General features: G+C 36.2%; 1 protein-coding gene across 5 annotated transcripts in view; it reads left to right on the top strand.

Annotated features, from left to right (window-relative positions):
• The window catches only part of RALGAPA1 (Ral GTPase activating protein catalytic subunit alpha 1), a 246,382-nt gene that overhangs the window by 157,732 nt on the left and 64,724 nt on the right, over window positions 1-23,926 (top strand). For all 5 annotated transcript variants that reach the window (XM_081146267.1, XM_081146266.1, XM_081146269.1 and 2 more), the window contains 3 exons: window positions 5,618-6,479; window positions 9,705-9,776; window positions 21,408-21,531. In XM_081146267.1, coding sequence (XP_081002393.1) covers window positions 5,618-6,479; window positions 9,705-9,776; window positions 21,408-21,531 — 1,058 coding nt within the window. The remainder of the gene's footprint in view (window positions 1-5,617; window positions 6,480-9,704; window positions 9,777-21,407; window positions 21,532-23,926) is intronic.

Raw genomic sequence — 23,926 nt, forward strand, 5'->3', positions numbered from 1 at the left:
TAACTGCTTTTCTCTTGCTGCTTTTAAGATTCTCTCTTTGTCTTTAACCTTTGGCATTTTAATTATGGTGTGTCTTGCTGTGAGCCTCTTTGGGTTCCTCTTGTTTGGGACCCTCTGTGCTTCCTGGGCTTGTAAGTCAATTTCTTTCCCCAGGTAGGGGAAGTTTTCTGTCATTATTTTTTCAAATAGGTTTTCAATTTCTTGCTCTCTTTCTTCTCCTTCTGGGATCCCAAGAATACAAATATTGGGCCTCTTGAAGTTGTCCCAAAGGCTCCTTATACTATCTTCATATTTCTGGATTCTTTTTTCTTTTTGCTCTTCTGGTTGGGTGTTTTTTGTTTCCTCATGTTCCAAATTGCTGATTTGATTCTCAGCGTCCTCTACTCTACTGTTGATTCCCTGTAAATTATTCTTCATTTCAGTTCGTGTAGCCTTCATTTCAAATTGGTACTTTATTATGTCATCAGTGGTCTCAGTTGTTTTCGTAATACTCTTACTAATATGCTTGAGCGTCGTTTTAAACAAAATTCTGAACTCTGTATCTGTTAGCTTGCTTGGATCTATTTCATTTAGTTCCTCTTCTAGAGATGTCTTCTCTTCTTTCCTTTGTGACATGTTTCTTTGCCTCCACATTTTGGCTGCTTCCTGGTGTTTGTTTCTATGTATTAGGTAGAGCTGTTGTGTCTCATGGAATTTGTAGAATGGCTTTGTATAGTAGGTGTCCTGTAGGGTCCAGTGGCTCAGCCTCTCCAGTCACCTGAGATGGGCCTTTTAGGTGGTCCCCTGTGTGGGCTATGTGCACTGTCCTGTTGTAGTTGAGCCTTGGTTGCTGCTGGTGTCACTGGGAGGAACTGACCCCCTGGCCAATCAGCTCTGAGGACCAGCTGCAACTACAGCCAAAGAGCTGCTGTGCTGGCAACACCCCTATGGATCAAGATTTACTTCAGTGGAGCTTTGGTTTTCACCAAGTGCACCCCTTGAGTGTGTCACTCGTGGATGTTGTAGTTTTGTAATCCAGTTTGGTTGAGTCTGACCACCAAGTGCACTGTCCTTGGGCCTCCCGGGGGTGCAAAGTCAGCCTCTGCCAGTTACTCGCCCGGGGCCACCCAGCATGAGCTACAAAGCAAACCATAGTTGGCTGCTGTTACTTGTGCTGGGCTTGGAGGTGTCCAGGAGAGGCCAAACTATGAACCAGTGTAGGCTGTCACTAGTGCCAGGCCTTGGGCCACTTATCAAGCCATATGGTACATGCTGGTGCTTGTTTGAGAGATTTTAGGAAAATCCTAAGCATGAGGCTTGAGAGGCCACTTGCACAGAAAAGCCCCTGGAAATGGCCTGGATGAGCTTGCAGGTGGGGAGGGACAGGGCCAAAGGTGTGAGTTGCTGGCGATTCAAATATGGCGCCTGCCTGCTGGCTGTGTGCGGGGAGGGCTCACCAAAGGAGCAATGGCCTCTGCCAGCTCTTCTGCCTAGGAGGAAGCTGCCCCTCCAGCTCTTGCCCCAATTTCAGGCAGGTTACTTCCTCCCCAAATGTCCCAGGTTCCTTTCAAGCTGCTGCCTGGCACTGGGCTTAGAGGGAGCCTGTCTGAGTGAGTCCATACACGGGCCCTTTAAGAGGAGCTGCCTGGGGCTCCCGTAGCCTCCAAGTCCCTCAGCGACAGTTCCCGCTGGTTTTCACAGCCCGAAGGTGTGGGGACTTCTCTTCCCAGCCCTGGAGCCCTGGGCTGGAGGGGCCTGATGTGGGGCTGGGACCCCTTCCTCCTCTGGGAAACCTCTGCTGCTGAGATATTTCTCCTGGGTTTAACCGTGGCTCCGGGTGTGGCCCGCAGCGACGTCTCAGCTATTGAGTCCTGATCCACCTGCGTCTCCGCCCCTCCTACTGGTCTCGGTGCATTTTCAGTTCCCTGGTTGTAAGGCTTTTGTTCAGCCAGATTTCAGGAGGTTTTGAGTGATGGTGGTTCTGTGTTTTAGTTTTAAGTTTCATGTGGTTGTGGGAGGTAGCAGGTACAGCTGTTGCCTATGCTGCCATCTTGTTTCCTCGACGTTCATTTTTTTTAGAGAGTGGAAGGGAGGGATGGAGGCGGGGGGGAGAGAGAGAGAGAAACAGAAAGAGAGAAACTGATTGGTTGCCTCCTGCATGCGCCTGACCTGGGCCCAGGATTCAACCTGCAACCCAGGTACTTGTCCTTGACCGGGAATTGAACCCATGACCCTTTGGTGCACAGGCCGACGCTCTCACCACTTAGTCACACAGCCAAGGCTCTCTTTCCTTTTTTTGTTGCTTTTTAAATGTATCTTTATTGATTTCAGAGAGGAAGGGAGAGGAAGAGTGAGAAGCAGGAACATCAGTGATGAGAGAGTCATTGATCGGCCACCATACACCCCTTACTGGAGATCAAACCCACAACCCGGGCATGTGCCCTGACCGGAAACTGAACTACCATCTCCTGGATCCTAGGGCAATACTTAACCACTGAGCCAGGCCTGGCTGGGCTCTTGCCTTTTTTTTAAAGTAATCATACCAGCAGTGCACAGACTAGTCTCCTTACAAACTCTAAAATTGGATTTATTGAGTTATTATGTACATAAAAAAACTTTGTCCTTTTTTGAGGTAGAAATTTTATTTTATATTATGTGGGTGGTTGCACAGTTCTATACAATTATCAAAATTAATCAAAAAGTACGCTTAAAATTAAGGAATTTATTGAATATAGATAATACTTTGATCATTCTGTATTTATTCTGGCAGCTAGACCATAGTATTCCCAAATGATTAACTTTCAGAATATAAACAATACACAGATCACTCTGTTACATTGGTAAAACAATACAGAGACACAATCATTCTGTAATCGTGTCTGTAACTAAGACCAGAACACTGTAAACACACACCAAACAAAAAAATCTTCTTCCTACATGAATGATTCCTACTTATTAACCAATGGCAATTCTCCTTCCATCTCTTAGGTGAAAAGTGTCAAAATAAACATCACCAAATTGTCCCTACTTCTTGACACCACTCATTCCTGTGCTGGTTTCCACATCAATGACCTCCTTAGAATGACACTGGCACTCTTGGACTAGTGGACTTTGCCAAGTTATTGTCTATCTCTGCTTCCTCCTTCCTCCATTTACACTGTCTTTCTGTGTTCTGTCTTCCTTCTCCCTCCCCTCCCTTTTCCTTCTCCTTTAGGTTCTGCCATTAGGCATCCTTCCTTTTCAGGCTTCATATTGCAGTGTTTTTTGAATTTTTTCTTTTTTACTGTTTCCTATGATTTTTTTAAGTTTCTCACATGGATATGCTCCTTATCTATTTGCTCTCCCTAATGTGCTTAAAGAAGGAAAAAAAATGCTTCTTATGTACAACTAACTGCTCAAAGTAGGCCACAATGTCCCTGAAGAATACCTTAGGAAAAAAACACATATTCAGGGCCATAAAATATTTTTTTCTTTAAAATAAAGCTTCCACCCGGCCGGGTTTGGCTCAGCGCTTGAGCATCGACCTAGGATCCAGGAGATCGGGGTTCGATTCCCGGTCAGGGCACATGCCCATATTTCAGGCTTAGGCAGACAGACCATCAAGGACTCTCTCATCATTGATGTTTCTGTCTCTCTCTCTCTCTCCCTCCTTTCCTCTCTCTGAAATCAATAAAGATATATTTTTTTTAAAAATAAAATGAAGTAAAGCTTCCTCATCATATACTGCTACACTGACTCACTGTTTAAATTTATCCTGACTCTTAAAGTTTAGTAAAAGATCACTTTTCTCTGAAACTTTTAAATCAATAGAAGCTCTAATTAAGTGACATTTAAGGCATGCTGTAAACTGTTTCTGAATCTTTTCCTGAGATAAACTTATCAGTTGGATTTCATTGGCTTTCTAATCTATGTGCTAAGTGATTTCAAGTGATTTCTAATACTTTTGATCCTTCTTTTAAAGTATGATGTACATTTAAAGACTTAAGTTTAAGTTAAGACTCCATAAGCAAAAATTTCAAAGAGGGCTTTCTTATAAAATTAACAGCAAAACTTCACTAAAAAACAGTTTGTTTTTAAATTTTTTTTTAATGTTTCTTTATCTTCATTGTTGAGACCATTACAGATATCCCCCTTTTAACCCCACTGACCCCCTCCACCCCACATCTATCCCCCACCCCCAGGCCCTCCCCACACCAATGTCCACCTCCATGGGCCATGCCCATAAACATACAGGTTCCCTGATTAATCTCTCACCACCAACACCCCCCTCCCCGCCTTCCCTCTAAGATCCCTCAGTTTGTTCCAAGCTTCTATGTCTCTGGATCCACTTTGTTCATCAGTTTATTTTGTTTATTAGATTCCACATATAAGTGAGATCATTTGGTACTTGTCTTTCTCTGACTGGCTTATTTCACTTGGCATAATACTCTCTAGTTCCCTCCATGCTGTGCCAAAGGCTAAAACGTCCTTCCTCTTTACAGCTGCATAGTATTCCATGGTGTAAATGTCCCACAGCTTTTTTATCCACTCATCTACTGATAAAACTTGGGCTGTTTCCACATCTTAGCTATTGTAAATTGTGCTGCTATGAACATAGGGGTGCATAAGTTCTTTGTAATTGGTGTTTGGGGTTCCTTAGGATATATTCCTAGAAGTGAGATCCCTGGGTCAAATAGCAGGTCAATTTTTAATCTTTTGAGGAAACTCCATACTGCTTTCCATAGTGGCTGCACCAGTCTGCATTCCCACCAGCAATGTACTGGGGTGCCCTTTTCTCCACACCCTCACCATCACTTGTAGTTCATTGACTTGTTGGTGGTAGCCATTCGGACAGGTGTGAAGTGATACCTCATTGTGGTTTTAATTTGCATCTCTGTGGTGATTAGCGACGTTGAGCATTTTTTCATATGTCTCTTAGTCATTTGTATGTCCTCTTTGGAGAAGTGTCTATTTAGGTCCATTGCCCATTTTTTAATTGGATTGTTTGTCTTCCTTTTGTTAAGTTGTATAAGTTCCTTATTTATTTTGGATATTAACCCTTTATCAGATGTATCATTGGCAAATACATTCTCCCATGTAGTCGGCTGCCTATTCGTTTTGTTGATGGTTTCCTTTGCTGTGCAAAAGCTTTTTATTTTGATGTAGTCCCATTTGTTTATTTTCTCAGTTTCTCTTGCCCTAGGAGATGTATCAGCAAACATATTGCTATGCGAGATATCCTTTTTCTTTTTCTTTCTTTTTATATATATTTTTTATTGATTTCAGAGAGAGGAAGGTAGAGAGAGAGAGAGAGGTAGAAACATCAGTGATGAGTTATTGATCGGCTGCCTCTTGCACGCCCCCTGCTGGAGATCAGGCCGGAAACTTGGGCATGTGCCCTGATGGGGAATCAAACTGTGATCGCCTGGTTTATGGGTAGACACTCAACCACTGAGCCACACCAGCCAGTCAAAAATCGTTTTCTTGTTTGCCATCATTTCTGTAATATAGTCTAAATTGGAAATATTAATAATTACTGAAGTATTTGAATGTGTTTTGATAATGTGATAAAGTCCTTATTTGTTGTCTAGTGTTTCATTGTTATATGACATCCTATGAAGCAACAGTATTCCCACTTACTTATTTTTTTTATTTCTAGTGAAAACTCAAATGCAACAAGGACTGATTTCTATAGCTGCTCGCACTGTTATTACACATCTGGTAAATCACTTGGGCCATTATCCAATGAGTGGTGGTCCTGCTATGTTAACAAGTCAGGTGTGTGAAAATCATGACAATCATTACAGTGAAAGTACTGAACTTTCTCCTGAACTCTTTGAGAGTCCAAATATCCAGTTCTTCGTGTTGAACAATACAACTTTAGTGTCTTGTATTCAGATCAGATCAGAAGAGAGTATACCTGGAGGAGGCTTATCTGCTGGTCTTGCATCAGCTAATTCAAATGTCAGGATCATAGTACGTGATCTTTCTGGAAAATATTCATGGGATTCTGCCATCCTGTATGGACCACCTCCTGTAAGTGGCTTGTCAGAACCTACATCTCTCATATTTTCATTGTCTCACCAAGAGAAGCCAGAAGAGCCTCCTACATCTAATGAATGCTTAGAAGATATAACAGTAAAAGATGGGGTTTCCTGCCAGTTTAAAAGATTTAGAGAAACTGTACCAACTTGGGATACAATCAGAGATGAAGAAGATGTTCTTGATGAGCTTTTGCAGTATTTAGGTGTGACTAGTCCTGAATGCTTACAGAGAACTGGAATTTCACTTAATATTCCTGCTCCACAACCTGTGTGCATTTCTGAAAAACAGGAAAATGATGTTATTAATGCCATCCTTAAGCAACATACAGAGGAGAAAGAATTTGTTGAGAAACACTTTAATGACTTAAATATGAAAGCTATGGAGCAAGATGAACCAGCACCCCAAAAGCCTCAGTCAGCATTTTATTATTGCAGATTGCTTCTTAGTATATTGGGAATGAATTCCTGGGACAAAAGGTAAGAATAAAGCAGAACTTTTTCTTAATTACTTTTTTACACATTAGTTTTATTTATTTTGATCAAGCGTTTTAGTCTGTTCTCTTCCTCACTGACTTAGAAATTATAGCTCATATAATTGAAAATAATCTTATTTTTCCAGCCTTCATGGAAGCTAATAGGGAAAACTTTTTTCTTATTCATAACGCTTCTGATACCAAATGTGTACATTTTCCACACCAAGCAGTTCTAGCACTACCTGGAGTTATCACAGATAGTTAAGGGCTCAGACCTACAAGACTGCCCCTCACTCTGGGCCACCCATACTTCTGACTAACCAGCTATAAATTGGATTCCCACATACCCCTCCTTGGATCTGATAATTAGCTCTAATGGCTCCAGAACATTTACTTACATTTACCAGTTTATTATAAAGGCTAGTTAAAGGATACAGATAGCCAAATGAGGAGGTACATAGGGTAAGGTCTTGAAGGATCCCAAGTATAGGAGCTTCTGTCTCTGTGGAGTTGGAGTGTGCTACCCTCCCAGCACATTGAATGTGGTCACCAACCCAGAAGCTCTCTGAACCCCCTTGTTTAGGGATTTTTATGGAGCCTCATCATATAGCCATAATTGATATCAACTCAATATTCAGCTCCTCCCCCCTACCCAGAAGTAGAGGTGAAAGTTCCAACCTTTTGTTTTGTTTTTTAATTTATCTTTATGGTTGAAAGTATTACAAATGTCCCCTTTTTACCCCCCATTGACCCCCTTCACCCCACACCCGCCCACTCCCTGGGCCTTCTCACAGCACTATTGTCGGTGTCCATGGTTATGTATATATGCATACAAGGTCTTTGGTTAATCTCTTCCCACGCTCCTCCCCCATTCCCTCTGAGATTTGTCAGTCTGTTCCATGCTTCCATGTCTCTGTATCTTTTGATTGTCAGTTTATTTTGTCAGTAGATTCCACATATAAGTGAGATCATGTGATACTTGTCTTTCTCTGACTGGCATATTTCACTTACCAACCTTCTAATCATGGTTGCTTTCTGGTAACAAGTCATCTTGAAGTTATCCAGGCGCCCACCAAGAGTCACCTTTTTAGAACAAAAGATTTCCAATTACCCAGGGAATCCTAAGGATTTAGGAACTCTGTGAAGATGTTCCTGTCGTCTCCATCATCAGGAATTTATCATAGTTTTAGGAGCTCTATATCAGGGACTGGGGGCAGAACCCAAATATATATTTCTTCTTATGTCACATCAGCCTCTCAAAGTTTTTTAGACAAATACCAATATGATCCTTTCTTGGTTATATCAGAGGAATTAAATCAAGATTTAGCATCAAATCAAGAAAAGAATCTGGATAGCATTTAATAAAAAAAAATTTTTTTTATGCATGTTGTAAAAACTTCCAATAAACACACAAAGTATTCAAGTAAGTTAGGTAGGAGTTCAATGAAAATGCATTACATAGACTTAAATCAGAAGACCCAGGTTAGAGTCCCTTAAACTTAGAGGAAATAACTCCTACCTGACATAATGGTGAGGATTAAATTAGGAAATGTATATAAATTACTAACATTGTACACTAGTATAAAGCATTATTAATGTATATTTATTTTTTAAATTTCTATGAAACTGAAAGCTGTAGGGAAATAGAAGCAGCATTATTTAATGTATTGTTTCTGTTCAATTTGTAGTAGGAGGGGAGCTCAGATGAATAAATCTTGAAGTAATTCAAATGCATGTGAAGCATTGAAATAGAGTTCTATTTGCTTGCTTAGTATTTAACTTGATTTAAACCCTTCCATTTATTAGAAGGGAATATCCTCTGCTTTACAGGAAAGCCACATTGTATCAGGAACAGAATTTGCCTTATGGTATGTCGAAATATAGGTAATTGCCACTCCTATAAATGCATTCTATTCTCTTTTGCTCTAGAATGGTCTGTATGTTGTCTTGGCAAAAATTAAAGGTGGGAGGCTATATTTTACTCAGTAAGCATTGATTTCATGATTATAATTTGTACATACAGTCCGTGGGCCAGTAGGTCAATTGGTTAGAGCATCATCCCCATGCACCAAGGTTGACGGTTCCATCCCTGGTCAGGGCACATACATGAATCAACCAATGAATGCATAAATAAGTGGAACAACAAAGTGATCTCTGTCTCTGTCTGTCAGTCTCTCTCCCCACCCCCCGCCTTTCTCGCTTCCCCTCTAAAATCAATAAATTAAAAAATTAAAATAAATCATTTGTACATACAGTAATCCCCCCTTATCTGTGGTGTATACATTCTAAGACCTCCCGAGTGGAACCTAAAACGGGATAGTACTACGTAAATAAAGAATATTTTTTCATATATATATATATATATATATATATATATATACACACACATATATATATATATATATATCTAATAGTTTATAAATTAGGCACAGTAAGAGATTAACAGTAATAACTAATAATATAATAGTACTGTAAACAAAGTTATGTGAATGTGGTTTCTCTCTCTGATAACCGAGATGACTACTAAGTGAGTAACAGGTGGGTAGTGTATACAATGTAGATACACTGGATAATGGGATGATTCATGTCCCAGGCAGGACAGGGCAGGAAAGTGAGATTTCATCATGCTACTCAAAATGGCACACGAAGTTTATGAATTGTTTATTTCTAGAATTTTCCATTTAAATGTTTTCAGACCTCAGTTAACCACTGGTAACTGAAACCGCGTGTAAGGAGGGTGAACTACTATATTTTGTACCTATAGAATATATTTGGTAAAATTTATATGTATTGCTTTACAGTGTAAAAAATACAGTGTAAAACAAGGAAGAAAGCAAATTCCATCCATATTATACATGCTTAGTTGGTAATTAGGTTTTGAGAATATTTTATTTCTCATGAGGAAAAACTTTCTAACTATGAAACTCTTGAGAAGAAACCTACAAGTTTTTTATTCTTTTTTTCCTAAATATTGAGTTTGGGAGGCTCACAGCATCTGCAAAAAAAAATGAAACAGATAATGATCCACTGGCAGAAATTTATGAGGGTGTGGGTAGAAATAATGACATATACTCATTTTTTTTTTTTTAAGGTCTGTTCTTCTTTGTGTTAGAAGTATAAGGCAAGAAAAGTATTAAGAGTTGGCATGAGTAGAGTAGAAAGTATTTCTGGGACTGTTACGCCATTCACTGCAAAGGTGATGAAAATGTTTATAAATTTATCTGTTTAGGAGGAGCTTTCATCTGCTGAAGAAAAATGAAAAACTACTTAGAGAACTTAGGAACTTGGATTCAAGACAGTGGTAAGTTGTTGGAAAACCTCAAATTTATAACTGATAGCTGTCAGCTATTTCTCTGTGTGAATAATACTATATTGTTGAGTTACAACTTTCTGAGCAGAATCTGTATTTTACTGTACCTTAAAAATAATATACTTTTTAAAAAATATATTAAAATGTATGTTAGGTATCTTTGAATTGTCTATACCTTTTTTATTGCATTTCAGAATCATTTTTTGAATTGCAGAAATTTGATTGAACCTGTAAAAAATTTTTTTGGTTTTTCCTTACTTAGACGGTCCAAATATACTCTTTTGATTAGTCTAAGAGGCCCTAATTGAAATGACTGGTGAATACAAGCTCAGTACCTAACCAAAAAAATGGAGCAAAGAAAATAGATGTAGTTTGTTATATTGCTATAAATCTGATTTCTCTTTAAGCCCTTGGATGTGTACCCATTTAAATGTGGATTTTGATGCATAAAACCCAGTTATTATTTTAATGATCTCTAGTTTCCTAATGTATCTGGACAAGATTTAATGGAAAACCAGTACTAGAAACAACAAAATATTACTTAACTGAAATTCCCGTAAGTCTAATCCATGTATATGTACTACTTTCCTCTCTAGATTCATAAAAGTGAAATTTTTGGGTAGGTGCTTTTTGGCAATATAACTAGAAATACATTAAGCGGCACTTTGGATGTCATCATTATTAAGAATACCTGTATTTCTGAGATCTGAAATTTATAACCTATTTAACATCCACATTACTCACTCTCACACCTTAACTCAAAGTAGTGTTTTATACTTCCATATCTCCAGTTTTTTACTTTTCCTGTTCCCACAATAAATCTGCCCACCCACCTCTGATTTCACTTGCCTTTCTATCCAGCAAATGCACACATTGTCAGCTATTTTTTAAATGCCGTATATATCACCCTAAAAACTGTTCTACACTTAACTTTATATATATGGCAGTAATAAATTCTCTAATCAGAATCAGTTTTAATATCTACTTTCTCTACTTCTAGACAGCAGTACGTTACTAGAGAAAATTATCAAAGCTGTGAATTATAAAGCCTTACTGTGGATTCATGCTCTTTTACTTCAACAGTCTTCTCAACTTTTAGGCAAATTTCTTATCCATTTTCACTCAAACCCTTCATTATGGTCAAAATGTCATCTCTATTCTAATCTCACTAAAAATTCAATTCAAATGTTTGACCTCCTTTATGAAAGACAGCCTGCTAGAACAGCAGTTCTTAACCTTTATTCTTCCTCCACACATTCACATTTAACACACACTAGTCTCGTTAATTAAACCCAGTGATTTCTGACAATTGGGAAACTAATTTGAAACAAGCCACCCACCATGCCATCACTATATTAGGGGAATGAAAAGTGAATACGATTATTCAGGCCTTTCCCGCCTCGAACAACTGCCTGACATCTCTGTCTCTTTAAAATTTCTATGTTGAGCCATCTTGCTCACCTTCAGTTGCAGAAAAGCCCTTTCCCCCTCTATCTATACTTCTGCTTCCCATCTTCTCTGCCTGCTCTAGGATCTTAAAAAAGTTACCCCTTTTTTTATCTTGAATTTCTACTTAATCTTGCCAGATGCATGTTTGTAATCTGCCTTTAAACAAAACGAAACTTCCCTGTTACTATTCTTCCAAGCTATAGTCTATTCCTTCATGCCTATTACTACCAAATTTATGGAATATTATAATCTTTATTCATTTCCTATAATTCCTAACTGATGGTTTGTTTGTTTTTAACTTTCCTCAGAATGATCTTTTTAAAATAATGTTTCATTTCTTTGACTATTGTAGAAAATATAAAACAAAAGTAAACCATATATTTATAAAACTATTGTTAACAATTGCTTATGTATCTTCAGTATTTCTTTTTGATAGACATATACTTATTATTTTTATGCTACAAAGCTGGAAGCATAGTAATACATAGTAAGTTATCTTTTTTAAAATTTATATTGTGAACATTTTCCTCAGCCATTTTGATATTCTTCAAAAAAATTATTTATGATGTCAAGTTCAATTAATGGACATTTAAATTTTTTAAAATATCTTGCCCTACAATAGATTTCTAGAAATATAATTATTAGGCCAAAGCATAAGAACTTATTTCAGGCCATATATATTGCAAAATTGTTTTCCATTAAATACTGATCGCTGATGTTACCAACATTGTGCAAGAATACCTATATAACCTGGCCATATAAGTAAATTTATGTAGTATTTATCTTTCTCTGTATGATTTCTTGCACTTAGCGTAATACCCTCTAGGTCCATTTATGCTGATGCAAATGGTAAGATCTCATTCTTTTTTATGGCCAAGTAATATTCCATTGTATATATGTACCACATCTTTATGCAGTCATCTGTTGATGGGCACTTGGGCTGCTGCTTATAGCAGTAGGCTTTTAATCCTTTATCATAATCTTTTGTGTATCTGCTGCAGGTTTTTCCTATGTGATTACCATAAGAAAAATATATCTATAAGTTCCTATTTTTAAGCAGATAACTTAATTTTGATGACATACAGAAACTTTTTACTCTTTCTTTTTCCTTTCATTATAGGTTATTGATGCTACAATTTTGTATTGTTTTTATATTATGTACCAATAACAAATTATTGTGGTTATGGTTATTTTTAAACATTCATTTTTTTAACTTTCAAAATAGGTTTGTAGGTGAATTATGCATAGCAGCTACAGTGAGCTTTTATTTTTATTGATACAAATAACCTACTTAATGTTTTCAAAGAAACAGTTTCTCATTTAATATATTCCCTTATCTTCTGGTTTTTTAACTCATTAATTTCTGTTCTATTATTTCTTTCTTGTTTTTTTCTTTGAATGTTATTTGTCTTAATTTTTTTTTATTACTTAACAATGGAATGGTCTTAGGGTATAAAATTTTTTTATATAGTTCCTATCTATCCCTTTAGCCTCCGCTTAAATATCATTTTCTCTGAAAATCCTTTCCCTAAACTCCTAATTTTTTACCTTCCTTCCCAGTCTGTGTTTGGCTCTTCTTCTATGTGCTGTCACAGACCCTGAAACACTTCCATGTCATAGTATTTGTACACTGTATTATCATCATCATCATCATTATTACTTCTTTTATATTCTTATTACTTCTTTCCAAAAACAGTTGTAATAACTCTGTAAATAGTTTATGAGATGTGACATCCTAACTGTTCCTCATAATAATTGATCATTGGTACTAGATTCAAGCCCTTGAGAGTAGGAATTACATCACTTTTGCTGTCTTGCTCACCATGTGTTCTCAGACCTCTAGTGCTCTATTGAAACTATTCTTCTGAAGGTTAGTACCCCTGCCATCAAGTCTAAAGATTTCTCAGTCCTCATCAACCTCTTTAATTTATCTAATTAATTTAATTAACTCAATAAGAATTTTTTTAAATCACAGCAATTTTAGGTTTACAAAATAATTGTTTGCAAAGTGCATAGAATTCAAGCATACATTTCCCCCCTACAAATAGTTACCCTTTAATTTATATCTTATATCATCTGTGGCATATTTGTTAATTGATGAGCTGGTATTAACATATTATTATTAACTGAAGTTCATAGTCTCAAATTCACTCTTCGTGTTGTACATTGTGTGAGTTTTTACAAATGTATGATAACATGTATTCATCATTATAATACCATATGGAGTAGTTTCGCTGCCCTAAAGAAACCCTGAATATTATATCCCCTAAAAGTTTAATACTTGTCTATTCTTTTTTTCAATGTTCTTTTTTCCTGACTTATGTAACACTAAAATTATCTTATTCAACTCCTAATTCTCTAATCATTTCCTGTTTGTCTTCACTGACTCAACTTCTACCTCCTACGCCATAACATAGTTATACCTTTCATTGGGATATCTCTCATATCTTCTCACCCCCATTCTTTTCTGTCCATTATTCCCATCTCTCAATTCTCAGTCATGATTTTGTTGCTGCCTACTATAAATTTTTACCTACCTACTTATTACATTTCCAGGCCACCATTTCTTTCCCAAATCAGATCGTCCTGCTGATTTTCCCAATTATGTTTAGAAGTACCATTTCAGTCACCCAAACTTCACTGTTTCCTTTCCCTTAGCCTTAGATTGTCATAATCATTATGTCATTCTTTCTTATGACCTCTCACCTCTGTCTCCTTTTCCTGATACCAACCCCTTTATTCATGATTTTATTACTCCTTTCTAAGAGATTTATAACAACTCTCTAAGTAGTCTGTAGACTCTCATCTCCAGGCTGTTTCCCATCTAGACAGTCCTCAGTACCAGAATAATCTTTGTAAAGTAAAATTTTTATTTTATTCCTTAGTGACTTCCCAATGCCTGACCAGTCTCTTTAGTGTAGGTCAGTGATTTTCAACCTTTCCATCTCTTGGCACACATGAATTAATTACTAAAATTCTGCAGCACACCAAAAAATATATTTTTTTGCCTGACAAAAAAAAAAAGGTATAATATGGATTCATTCATACCAGATGGCTATTGTTTTGTTGGCCATTGTCATCTTTTTATTTGACACTCTAAGGGAAAAGAGGTCAGTGCTCCTGACTAGTCAGGTATTGCATGTTTTAAAAATTCTTATGGCACACCAGTTGAAAATTACTGGTACTCAGGCCATAGCAGCCAAATCTTGCCTATTCATGGTTTTTTTTACATTACCTTCTGCTTTTCTACTACTTGGCTTCTGCTAAACTAGTTTCATTCTCATGTATACTTTGAATACATAGAGGACATCTTCCTTGAGACAGCATAAATTTTTTTTATACTCTATATCAAATGAACCCATGACATTTTTTGTCTGCTTTATTTATTTATTTATTTGCTTATTTGTTTGTTTATTGTTGATTTAAAGGGAGGGGGTCAATTTATGGTTCCACCTATTCATTTATTCATTGGTTGCTTCCTCTATGTGCCCTTACCAGAGATGAACCCGCAACCTTGGCATAATGGGACAATGCTCTAACCAACTGAGCTACCCAGCCAGAGCCTTTTGTTTGCTTTTTTAAAAAAGAATTAAAGAAAATAACATAGTTTTCTTCCTTTATACTCTTATCTACCTAGATCATTTATAGATCCTTTATTTTCTTTGACTAAATGAACTGATTCCTGTTCATGATTTGAACCACCGTATTTTTACATTTCAAATCTCAAAATGATTTGTATTAGTGTTTCTCTTGTAGCATACATAATATATAGGGATTCAGAAGTGCTTATAACTTATAGATTTCACTTTGAATTTTTTCATAGTATGCTTATAATATTTTGCCAGTCTACACATATTTTTATAGAATATTTGTGGTTGCAAATTCACTAATTTCATTTTTTTCTAATATCTTTTTCTCCTTATTCACATTGGTGGTGCATATTAACCTAATGGTAATATACCAAACATTTTAGCAGCAGTAGTTAGTAAGTAGAAAAATAAGAAAGTATGGTGAAAGACTAAGATTTGACGTAAAAGGGCAGCTAAATTGTAAGAAGTACGTAGATAATATAAAGGCGATTTCTCGTTTCCTTTTGCATTCTAAAGACTTACGTTCTGTTTTTTTCTTTATGGCACATGTATTTCTCTCAGCTTTTAGATAGTATTAAGTGAACATTTCAATTCAGCTCTTCCCAATTTCAGAAATTTATGAGTTCTAATTGATAGCCCTTTACCTGGAAAAGTTAGAACACTGAAAGTTCCCTTTCTGCCAGGATCAGAAGTTACACATAGATCATGCAGCCAAGTTAAATTCTTAACAGCTTCATTGAAATGTAATTCACATACCATGCAATTTACTCATTTATAGTGTACGTTTTCAGTATATTCACATGGTTGTGCAACTATCACTACATTCTACTTTAGAATATTTTAGTGCCTTCAAAAAGTCCCATACCCATTACTAGTCGCTCCCCATTATACCCGAACATTCCCCCCAACCCCCAGCTCTAGCCAACACTAATCTACTTTCTATATCTATATATTTGTCTATTCTGGCCATTTTTTATAAAAGGAGTGAAACAGTATGTGATATTTTTGACAGGCTTAGCACAGTGTTTTCAAAGTTCATCCATATTGTATCATGTCTCTGCATTTCATTTTTTTATTGCTGAATTATGTATCACTGTACTAAATATTGTTTATTCATTCATCAGTTGGACTTTTAGGTTAGTTTTACTTTTTGGCTGCATGAATAATGTTATGAATATTCATGTATAATTTTTTTGGACATTTTATTGTTCTATAAACTTTATAAAACACTTTTATTTTTTTATTTTATTTTTTAAATACATCTTTCATGATTTCAGAGAGAGGAAGGGAGAGGGAGAGAGAAAGAGAAACATCAATGATGAGAGAATCATTGATCAGCCGCCTCCTGCACGCCCCCGACTGGGGATTGAGCCTGCAAACCGGGCGTGTGCCCTGACCCGGAATCAAATCCTGATCACCTGGGTCCTAGGTCGACACTCAACTGCTGAGCCATGCCCTGCCGGGCCATAAAACACTTTTATAGTTTTAGACCTTATATTTAGCTCTATGATCCTTTTGATTTAATTCTTGTATATAGTGTGAGGTAAGAATCCAACTCCATTCTTCTGCATGTAGATATCCAGTTGCCCTAGCACCATTTGATGAAAAGAGTATTCTTTTCCCCATTGAATTGTCTTCATACTGTTGTCAAAGAGCAGTTGATAACATATATAAGAGTTTATTTCTGAACCCAAAATTCTGTTCCATATATATCTACATATTTGTTCTTATGGCAGTACCAACAGTGCATTGATTGATGTAGCTTCATAGCAGATTTTAAAATTAGGAATTATGAGTCCTCCAACTTTGTTTTCTTTTTTAAGATTGTTTTGGCTCTTCTGGATCTTTTGCATTTTCCTATGAATTTTAGGATCAGCTTGCCAGCTTCTACAAAAAAAGACACCTGGGATTTTGATAGGGGTTGCATTAAGTTTGTGGATCAATTTGGGAAGTATTATCATCTTTCAAATACTGTTTTCCAGTTCATGAATGTGGGATTTTTTTTAAGATCTTTAATTTCTTTTGACAATGTTTTATAGTTTTCAGAGTACAACAGGTTCTCGAATAATATTTTGTTTAACTTTGTTTCATTATATCACTGATGAGGAGGGCAAATCTATTTGTGGAATTTTCACATTCTCGCCATGTCTCATGGGTTTTTCTAGGTACTCCCAATTTCCTCCCAAAGGAGGAAAGATGTGCCCGTTAGGTTAATTGGCATGTCTAAATTGTCCCAGTATGAGTGAGTGTGGGTGGGTGTCTAAGTGCTCCCTGTGATGGAATGGCATTTTGTCCAGGCTTGGTTCTTGCCTTGCACCCTGAGCTTCTTGGGTAAACTCCAGCCACCTGCAACTCTGAACTGGAATAAGCAGGTTGTAAAGTAATTATCTTTTTATTAATTTTTCTTAAGTGTATGTTTAGCTCATTTATTTTTAATGTTTATTAGAAGTGTTTTGGGTCTTTTTTCAGAAGTTTGATGATGTTTTTGTGACTAGAAATATGCAGTAGGAGCTTAACTCTTCTTATGTCAATTAGCCTATGGTAAAATTGGTTTAATTATACATCATTTCACTTAAAGTCACAGTTTTCAAGAACATAACAGTGGTGTTGAGGACTTACTGTATAAGTTTCATACTTTCATTAAATATATACCTAAGTATTTTATTAGTTTTAATGCTATTGTAAAAGGAATTGTCTTAATTTTGTTTTGGGATTGTTCATTGCTAGTATATAGAAATGCAATTGATTTTTCTATGTGCATATTGTATCTTGAACCCTTGCTGAACTCATTTATTAGCTCTAATAGCCTTTTAGTGTATTCCTTAGGATTTTCTATGTACAAAATCATCTCATCTGCAAATAGAGGTAGTTTTACTTCTTCCTTTTCAATCAAATTACTAATTCAGTCTGTTTACTTGTTATTAATCTATTCAGGTATTCTATTTCCTCTGTGTTGGTTTTAGTAATTTGTGTCTATCTAGGAATTTGTCCATTTAATCTGATTTATATACTCTGTTGGCATACAGTTGTTCATAGTATTCCCTTATAATTCTGTAAGGTATTTATTTCTGTAAGCTATGTAGTGATGTCTCTTCTTTTTTTTTTCTTGCTTAGTCTAGCTATAGGTTGTCTTTTTTTTCTTTTTTTTTATCATCTCAACCAAGTTTTGGTTTCATTGATTTTTCTCTTATTGTTTTTCTGTTCTATTTCATTTATTTCCACATTAGCCTTTATTATTTTCTTCTTTCTGCTTGCTTTGAGTTTAGTTGCTCTTCTTTTTCAAGTTTCTTAAGGTGGAAGATTTAGTTACTGATGTGAGATCTTTTCCTCTTTTTAATATAGGCATTTACATCCATAAGTTTCCCAATGAGCACTGCTTTACCTGCATGCCATCAGTTTTGGTATGTTATGCTTTCATTTTCATTCATCTCTAAGTATTTTCTAATTCCCCTTGAGAATTATTTTTTGACCCATCAGTTATTTAGGAGTATTTTGTTTCATTTCCACATAATGTGAATTTCCCAAATTTTCTTCTTTTATTGATATCTAATTTCATTCCACTATGATTAGAAAATACATTTTTCTAAATGTATTTTCATGATTTTATGTAATGTAAATACGTGGTTTTACTCCTTTCAAATTTATTGAGGCTTGTTTTATGGTTTACCATGTAGTGTGTCTTAAAAGATGTTCCGTGTATGCTTGAGAAGAATGTGTTTTCTATTACTGTTGAATAGTGTTCTGTGGTTGTCTGTTAGGTCTACTTGGTTTATTCTGTTATTCAGGTCTTCTATTTCCTTGTTGATATTTTCTTAGTTGTTTTGTCTGTTATTGAAAGTGGAATATTGATGTCTCCTACATAGTAGAGATGTCTACTTCTGCCTTCAATTCTGTCTTCATTTCCTGTAGTTTGAAGCTCTGTTGGTGGGTTCATATATGTTTTTAATTTTCATATCTTCCTTTTAGATTAACCTTTTAACAGTATGAAATGTCTCTTTATGTCTAATAACACTCTTTGTTTTAAAGTTTGATATTAGTATAGCTACTTCAGCTCTCTTGGTCACTCTTTACACGGTATCTTTCTCCACTTCTTTTACTTTCACCTTAATGTGTCTTTGAATCAAAAGTGTATTGTTGGTAGTAGTTGTTTACTTGATCATTTGTTTATTTTCTAGTGACTTGGCTGAACAAATGTTGCAAAGCCGATCCCCCAGGATGTGCAGCCTCTGATCTCCACACTCAAAAATTTATTTATGTTTCTTATCTTTTAGCCTGGCTAAAAGTGCTCTCCCTGGGTTGACCTAATCTACTTATTAATCAAAGTGTGCTTTATTTCCCTTAACCAGTTAGATTTTTACTGTTTTACTGTGGATGTGGCTTGGAGGCAGCTATTATGTTCAGAGTGTTTACAGTTTTTTGCCCTGTGTTCACCCAGAGACTAGTAGCTTGGAAGTTCGCTCTCTCATTGCCCGAGGAGCGTATAGCCTTGGGCTTGCACAGTTTTCCAGACAGCCAGGGATGTCTGGATGGTATTTTAAGTCTTTGCTTCCTAAAAGCTGACCCTGAGTTCAAGTAGAGTATTATTATTGTTCAACACCAGTGAGGCTTTACCTTGAATTAATAGGTCTGTGTGGCTTGGAGATTGCTTCCGTGTCTGTACTACATCTCATTCTGATTGCTCCTGGAGGGCATGCAACACAGTGCACGTGCAGTCTTTTAGCACCTAGAATTGAGTGTGCTCTCAGGATAGCTCTCTTTGGCAACCTCCTCCTGGTTCTGTCTATTAAAACTTCTGGCTGCTCTATTTTGCTTGTGTCATGGAGCTACTAGCTTCTTAACTGCTTTCCGACTGCATTCCACCAAGATCTCCTTTGTTTTTTGTTTGTTTTTTATTGAAGATCTCCTTTGTTTTTGACAACACCAGTTTAAGCATGTAGTTCTCCCAGTGTTATTTCATAATAAAATTATTCCCCTCAAGCTAAGTTTCTGGTGAGTTCTTGTCCTTAGGCCTGATTTTCACCCTGGGCAGAACCCTTCTGCCACACTGTATTTCTGCTGGGTCAAGGACCAACTTTTCCTGGAGTGACACCCTCACTTTACAAGTGGGTACTTGGGGAGGGATTGGCAGTTCCATTTCTTCGTATCTTGTCCCTCCTTCACCCTACTAGTAAATTGGAGTGGGGAAGATTAGGACACACTTTTGTACCTAGAGCTTGTATCCTAAGAGAGGGAGCTGGATGAGGTAAAGGAGACCTGGTTCTCTCAGCCACAGCTGCCTGGAATAGAGCTTCTGTAACGTGGGGCTGGGGAATATGAAAAACAACAACCAGCCAGCTTTTCTCTAGGTGAAACCATATTCCCAGACTGCAAACTGGAGGGGAGAAGGAACCCCTATTTTGGCCTGAGTAGAATGCCCAGATTAAAGTTTCTGTTACATGGAAGTGAAGGGGTAGGTTAAAAGAGCAGGTCAGGGCTCAGTGTCAAAGACTTCCTCTGTTCTTATCAGATTTAGTAGGTTTTCTTGAATAAATTTTTGTCCCTTTGCTATACGCCTTTACGACACTATCCAGAACTTTAAATGTTTTTTTAAAAATCATTTTCACCAGTTAAGTTGTTACTTTGCTTGGGAGAAAGTCCACTGAGATACTCATTCTGTAATTCTGGAAGTATCCACCCCCCCACACACCCCCAATACAGCTTACAGTAGATTCTACTAATGATACATCCAATACACAATAGTTTGCTTAAGTGTTCACCACTTAAAGTGAGATATTGCATTAGTGAAAGCAGCTAAAACAATTTTGTTATTAAAACCCAAATTCATGACCTGACAACTTGAGGCAGTTAAGAATGTAGTCTGACTAAACTTTTAAAATAATGTCAATACTTACTTACTTTTTGTTGAATGTGGTTTGTTTGTTTATTAATTACTACATAATAAAGTACTAAAAACATTACTTCTAGTCATAAAATTTGATCATCCCTGCTTTGGTTGTATTAACCTAGTCCAAATGTAATGTGGTCTAGGTAGCTTGGAAAGCCAAATTTCATACACGAAATTTGCTTTTACCAACATTTTTAATTTTAGGGAAAACTAAAATGTCTAAAAACTTAATCGATTACTTCATAGAGTTTTATAATATTTGTGTACACATTTCTTCTGTATGATAAGTACTTTGAAGAAATGAATCATTTCTCACTTTATCTCTGTTCTCCTACTTTTATTTCCAAAACACAATTCCTTTAACTCTGGGATTCAGCCACATTGTACAATTGTGTCTTTCCTCATATATTTTCTCTTCTTCATTTGTCAAATCTTTACTTTCACCCAGCTCAGTATTACCTTCTTTAAGTTTCTCTGTTTCTCCAGTCAGAAATAATCATGCCTTTCTTCTGTTCCAATGGCAATTTTGCAACTTTTATAACTTTTTTACTTATAATTACTCATCTCCCTATTTAGATTATAAGATTTAATTTGTTTTCATCTTTTTTAGCCACTTACTTTGTACATAGAACATGATTATTGGATGAATGAATGGATAAATTAATGTTTAAATGAATGGTATAATCTTTTATTTTATAGCCGAGAGACACATAAGATTGCAGTATTTTATGTGGCTGAAGGACAAGAAGATAAACATTCCATTCTCACCAACACAGGAGGAAGTCAAGCATATGAAGATTTTGTAGCTGGTCTTGGTTGGGAGGTACTGTTATTAAATTATAACAAATATCATTTTATTTCTATTTGAAAGCAGTAGTGTTTTTTCTAGCTTATTTTAGAAGCATTATATTAAGAGATTCAACGACTATACAATGGATTTGGTTGTATTCTGTTCTGTATCTCATCGCAAATACAGCAGCAGTTGGGACTTTGAACAGAAAATTGTTGACTACTTTATGAGACAATATATTGTCAGAGAGTATGAAACATACAGGTTTGGAGATCTGGATTTTCTTCACAGCTATGAGCACTAGACTGGTAGTCTTTTAACTAAGATATAAATATCCTTAGGACTATACCAAGGCTTTCTAGGGGGCACATCAGCATGTTCAGTTTTAAGAAGATTAGTTTCCAGATAGATTCTCAATATTACTAAAATTAATGCCTGAGAACCCTTCTGCAGTCTCTTTCCTCTCCTTTTCTATTCTTTATTTTTGTAAAAGAAAGGCTTACCACTCACTCACCTGAGTCCTACATTGCCCCAGAAGGTTTGCAACCAAAAAAAGAGCTCATTCAAGAGAGCAAGTCCTGAGAGTTTCTGAAAGCAAAGCAAGAAATATGGAAAGGTACTGCATTTTAGGCCATTCTGGCAACCAACTCATGTCAAGGTTCCTGTATCAAATTTATCTTAGAATTATAACTCAGAAGTGAGGTATTTACCATAGAGATTTGTATTAATATGTTTATTTTAATTGAAAAATGAAGTGTCAGCCCGGCCAGCGTGGCTCAGCGGTTGAGCTTCAACCTATGATCCAGGTGATCACGGTTCGAATCCCGGTCAGGGCACATGCCCGGATTGCGAGCTCGATCCCCAGCAGGGGACATGCAGAGGCTGCCAGTCAGTGACTCTCTCATCATTAATGTTTCTTTCTCTCTCTCTCCCTCTCCTTCCTCTCTCTGAAATCAATAAAGATATATATATATATATATATATATATATATATATATATATATATATTTTTTTTTTTTTTTTTAAATATATCTTTATTGATTTCAGAGAGAAGGAGAGGGAGAGAGAGATAGAAACATCAATGGTGAGAGTCATTGATCGAGCCCACAACCCAGGCATGTGCCCTGACAGGAACCGAACCCCGATCTCCTGGATCCCAGGTGGACTCTCAACCACTGAGCCACACCTGGCCAGGCAAGATATATTTTTTTTAAAAAGAAAGAAAAGTGAAGTGTCAGACATGTTCTGACAGAAAGTGAATTTGATGTGGCTGATTGATGTCATTAAGTTAGTAGCAGACATTTTATATATACTCAGCAAAATCTAAAGCTCTAAGATTTTGATGAAAATGTATTTAAAGCACATATATATAATATAGAGTACACTAGAAATTATATCTTTTTCAACAATTTAAACTTATGATGAAAATTCTCATTGTAGTTGTCAATTTAATACATAGTTTCTCAAAATTCTTGTAGAGACTACATGAGCAAAATTGTTGAAGACCACTGCATTAGACTGTAAGCTACTAGAGGGCACTTTTGCCTCATTGCTTTTTCTTTCTAAATCCTGGTTCTTGCACAGTGTCCAATACATAAGCCTTTATCATTCAGTATATATTTTTGTGGCTGATCTGATATGCTGTTTCACCCTAAGTGACTTATTTGAGCTCTCTGGATTTGTTTGCTTATTTGTCAGAGGTAACATACTTTTTTTACCCAGCAGATGTGATGTGAAGTGAAATTCAGCTGAGATTATATATGTGAAAGTGATTTGGAAAGTATAAAAAAACATCATAACTGGTTTTCTGTTAAAAAACAAACAAACCAGAAAATTATTGGTAATAAGTATTAGTAAAACCAAGGAACATATGAAAAAGAACAAATTAGGAGTACTCACACGTCCTGATTTCAAAACAGTACAAAGCAACGCTACTCAGCGTGGTACTTGCATCAAAGATAGACGTATCTATCAATGATAGAATTGAGATTCTGGAAATAAATCTACATATCTCTGATCAACTGATTTTCAACAAGAGTGCCAAGACCAGTGGAGAAAGAATACTCTTTTTAACAAATAGTGCTGGAACAACTGGATAACAACATACAAAAGAATGAAGTTGGACTCTTACCTCACACTGTATACAGAAATTAACTCAAATGGATCGAAGACCTAAATGTAAGAGCTAAAACTATAGAACTTTTAGAAGACTGGTTTCTATTGTTGAATCTAAGTGGTAGTGAGAGTGTTCTTTTAACCTTACTGTATGTTTGAAAAATCTAACAGTAAAAAAGAGAACAACAAAAAACTCTTAGAAGACAAAAAAGGATGACTCTTCATGACCTTGGATTTGGCAAGGGATTCTTTTTCCTTTTTTTCAGCTTTATTGAAGTATAATTTACAAATAACAGGAATTTTTAGATATGAC

Source organism: Miniopterus schreibersii, assembly GCF_964146895.1.
Source record: "Miniopterus schreibersii genome assembly, chromosome: 1".
Taxonomy (NCBI): Eukaryota; Metazoa; Chordata; class Mammalia; order Chiroptera; family Miniopteridae; genus Miniopterus; species Miniopterus schreibersii.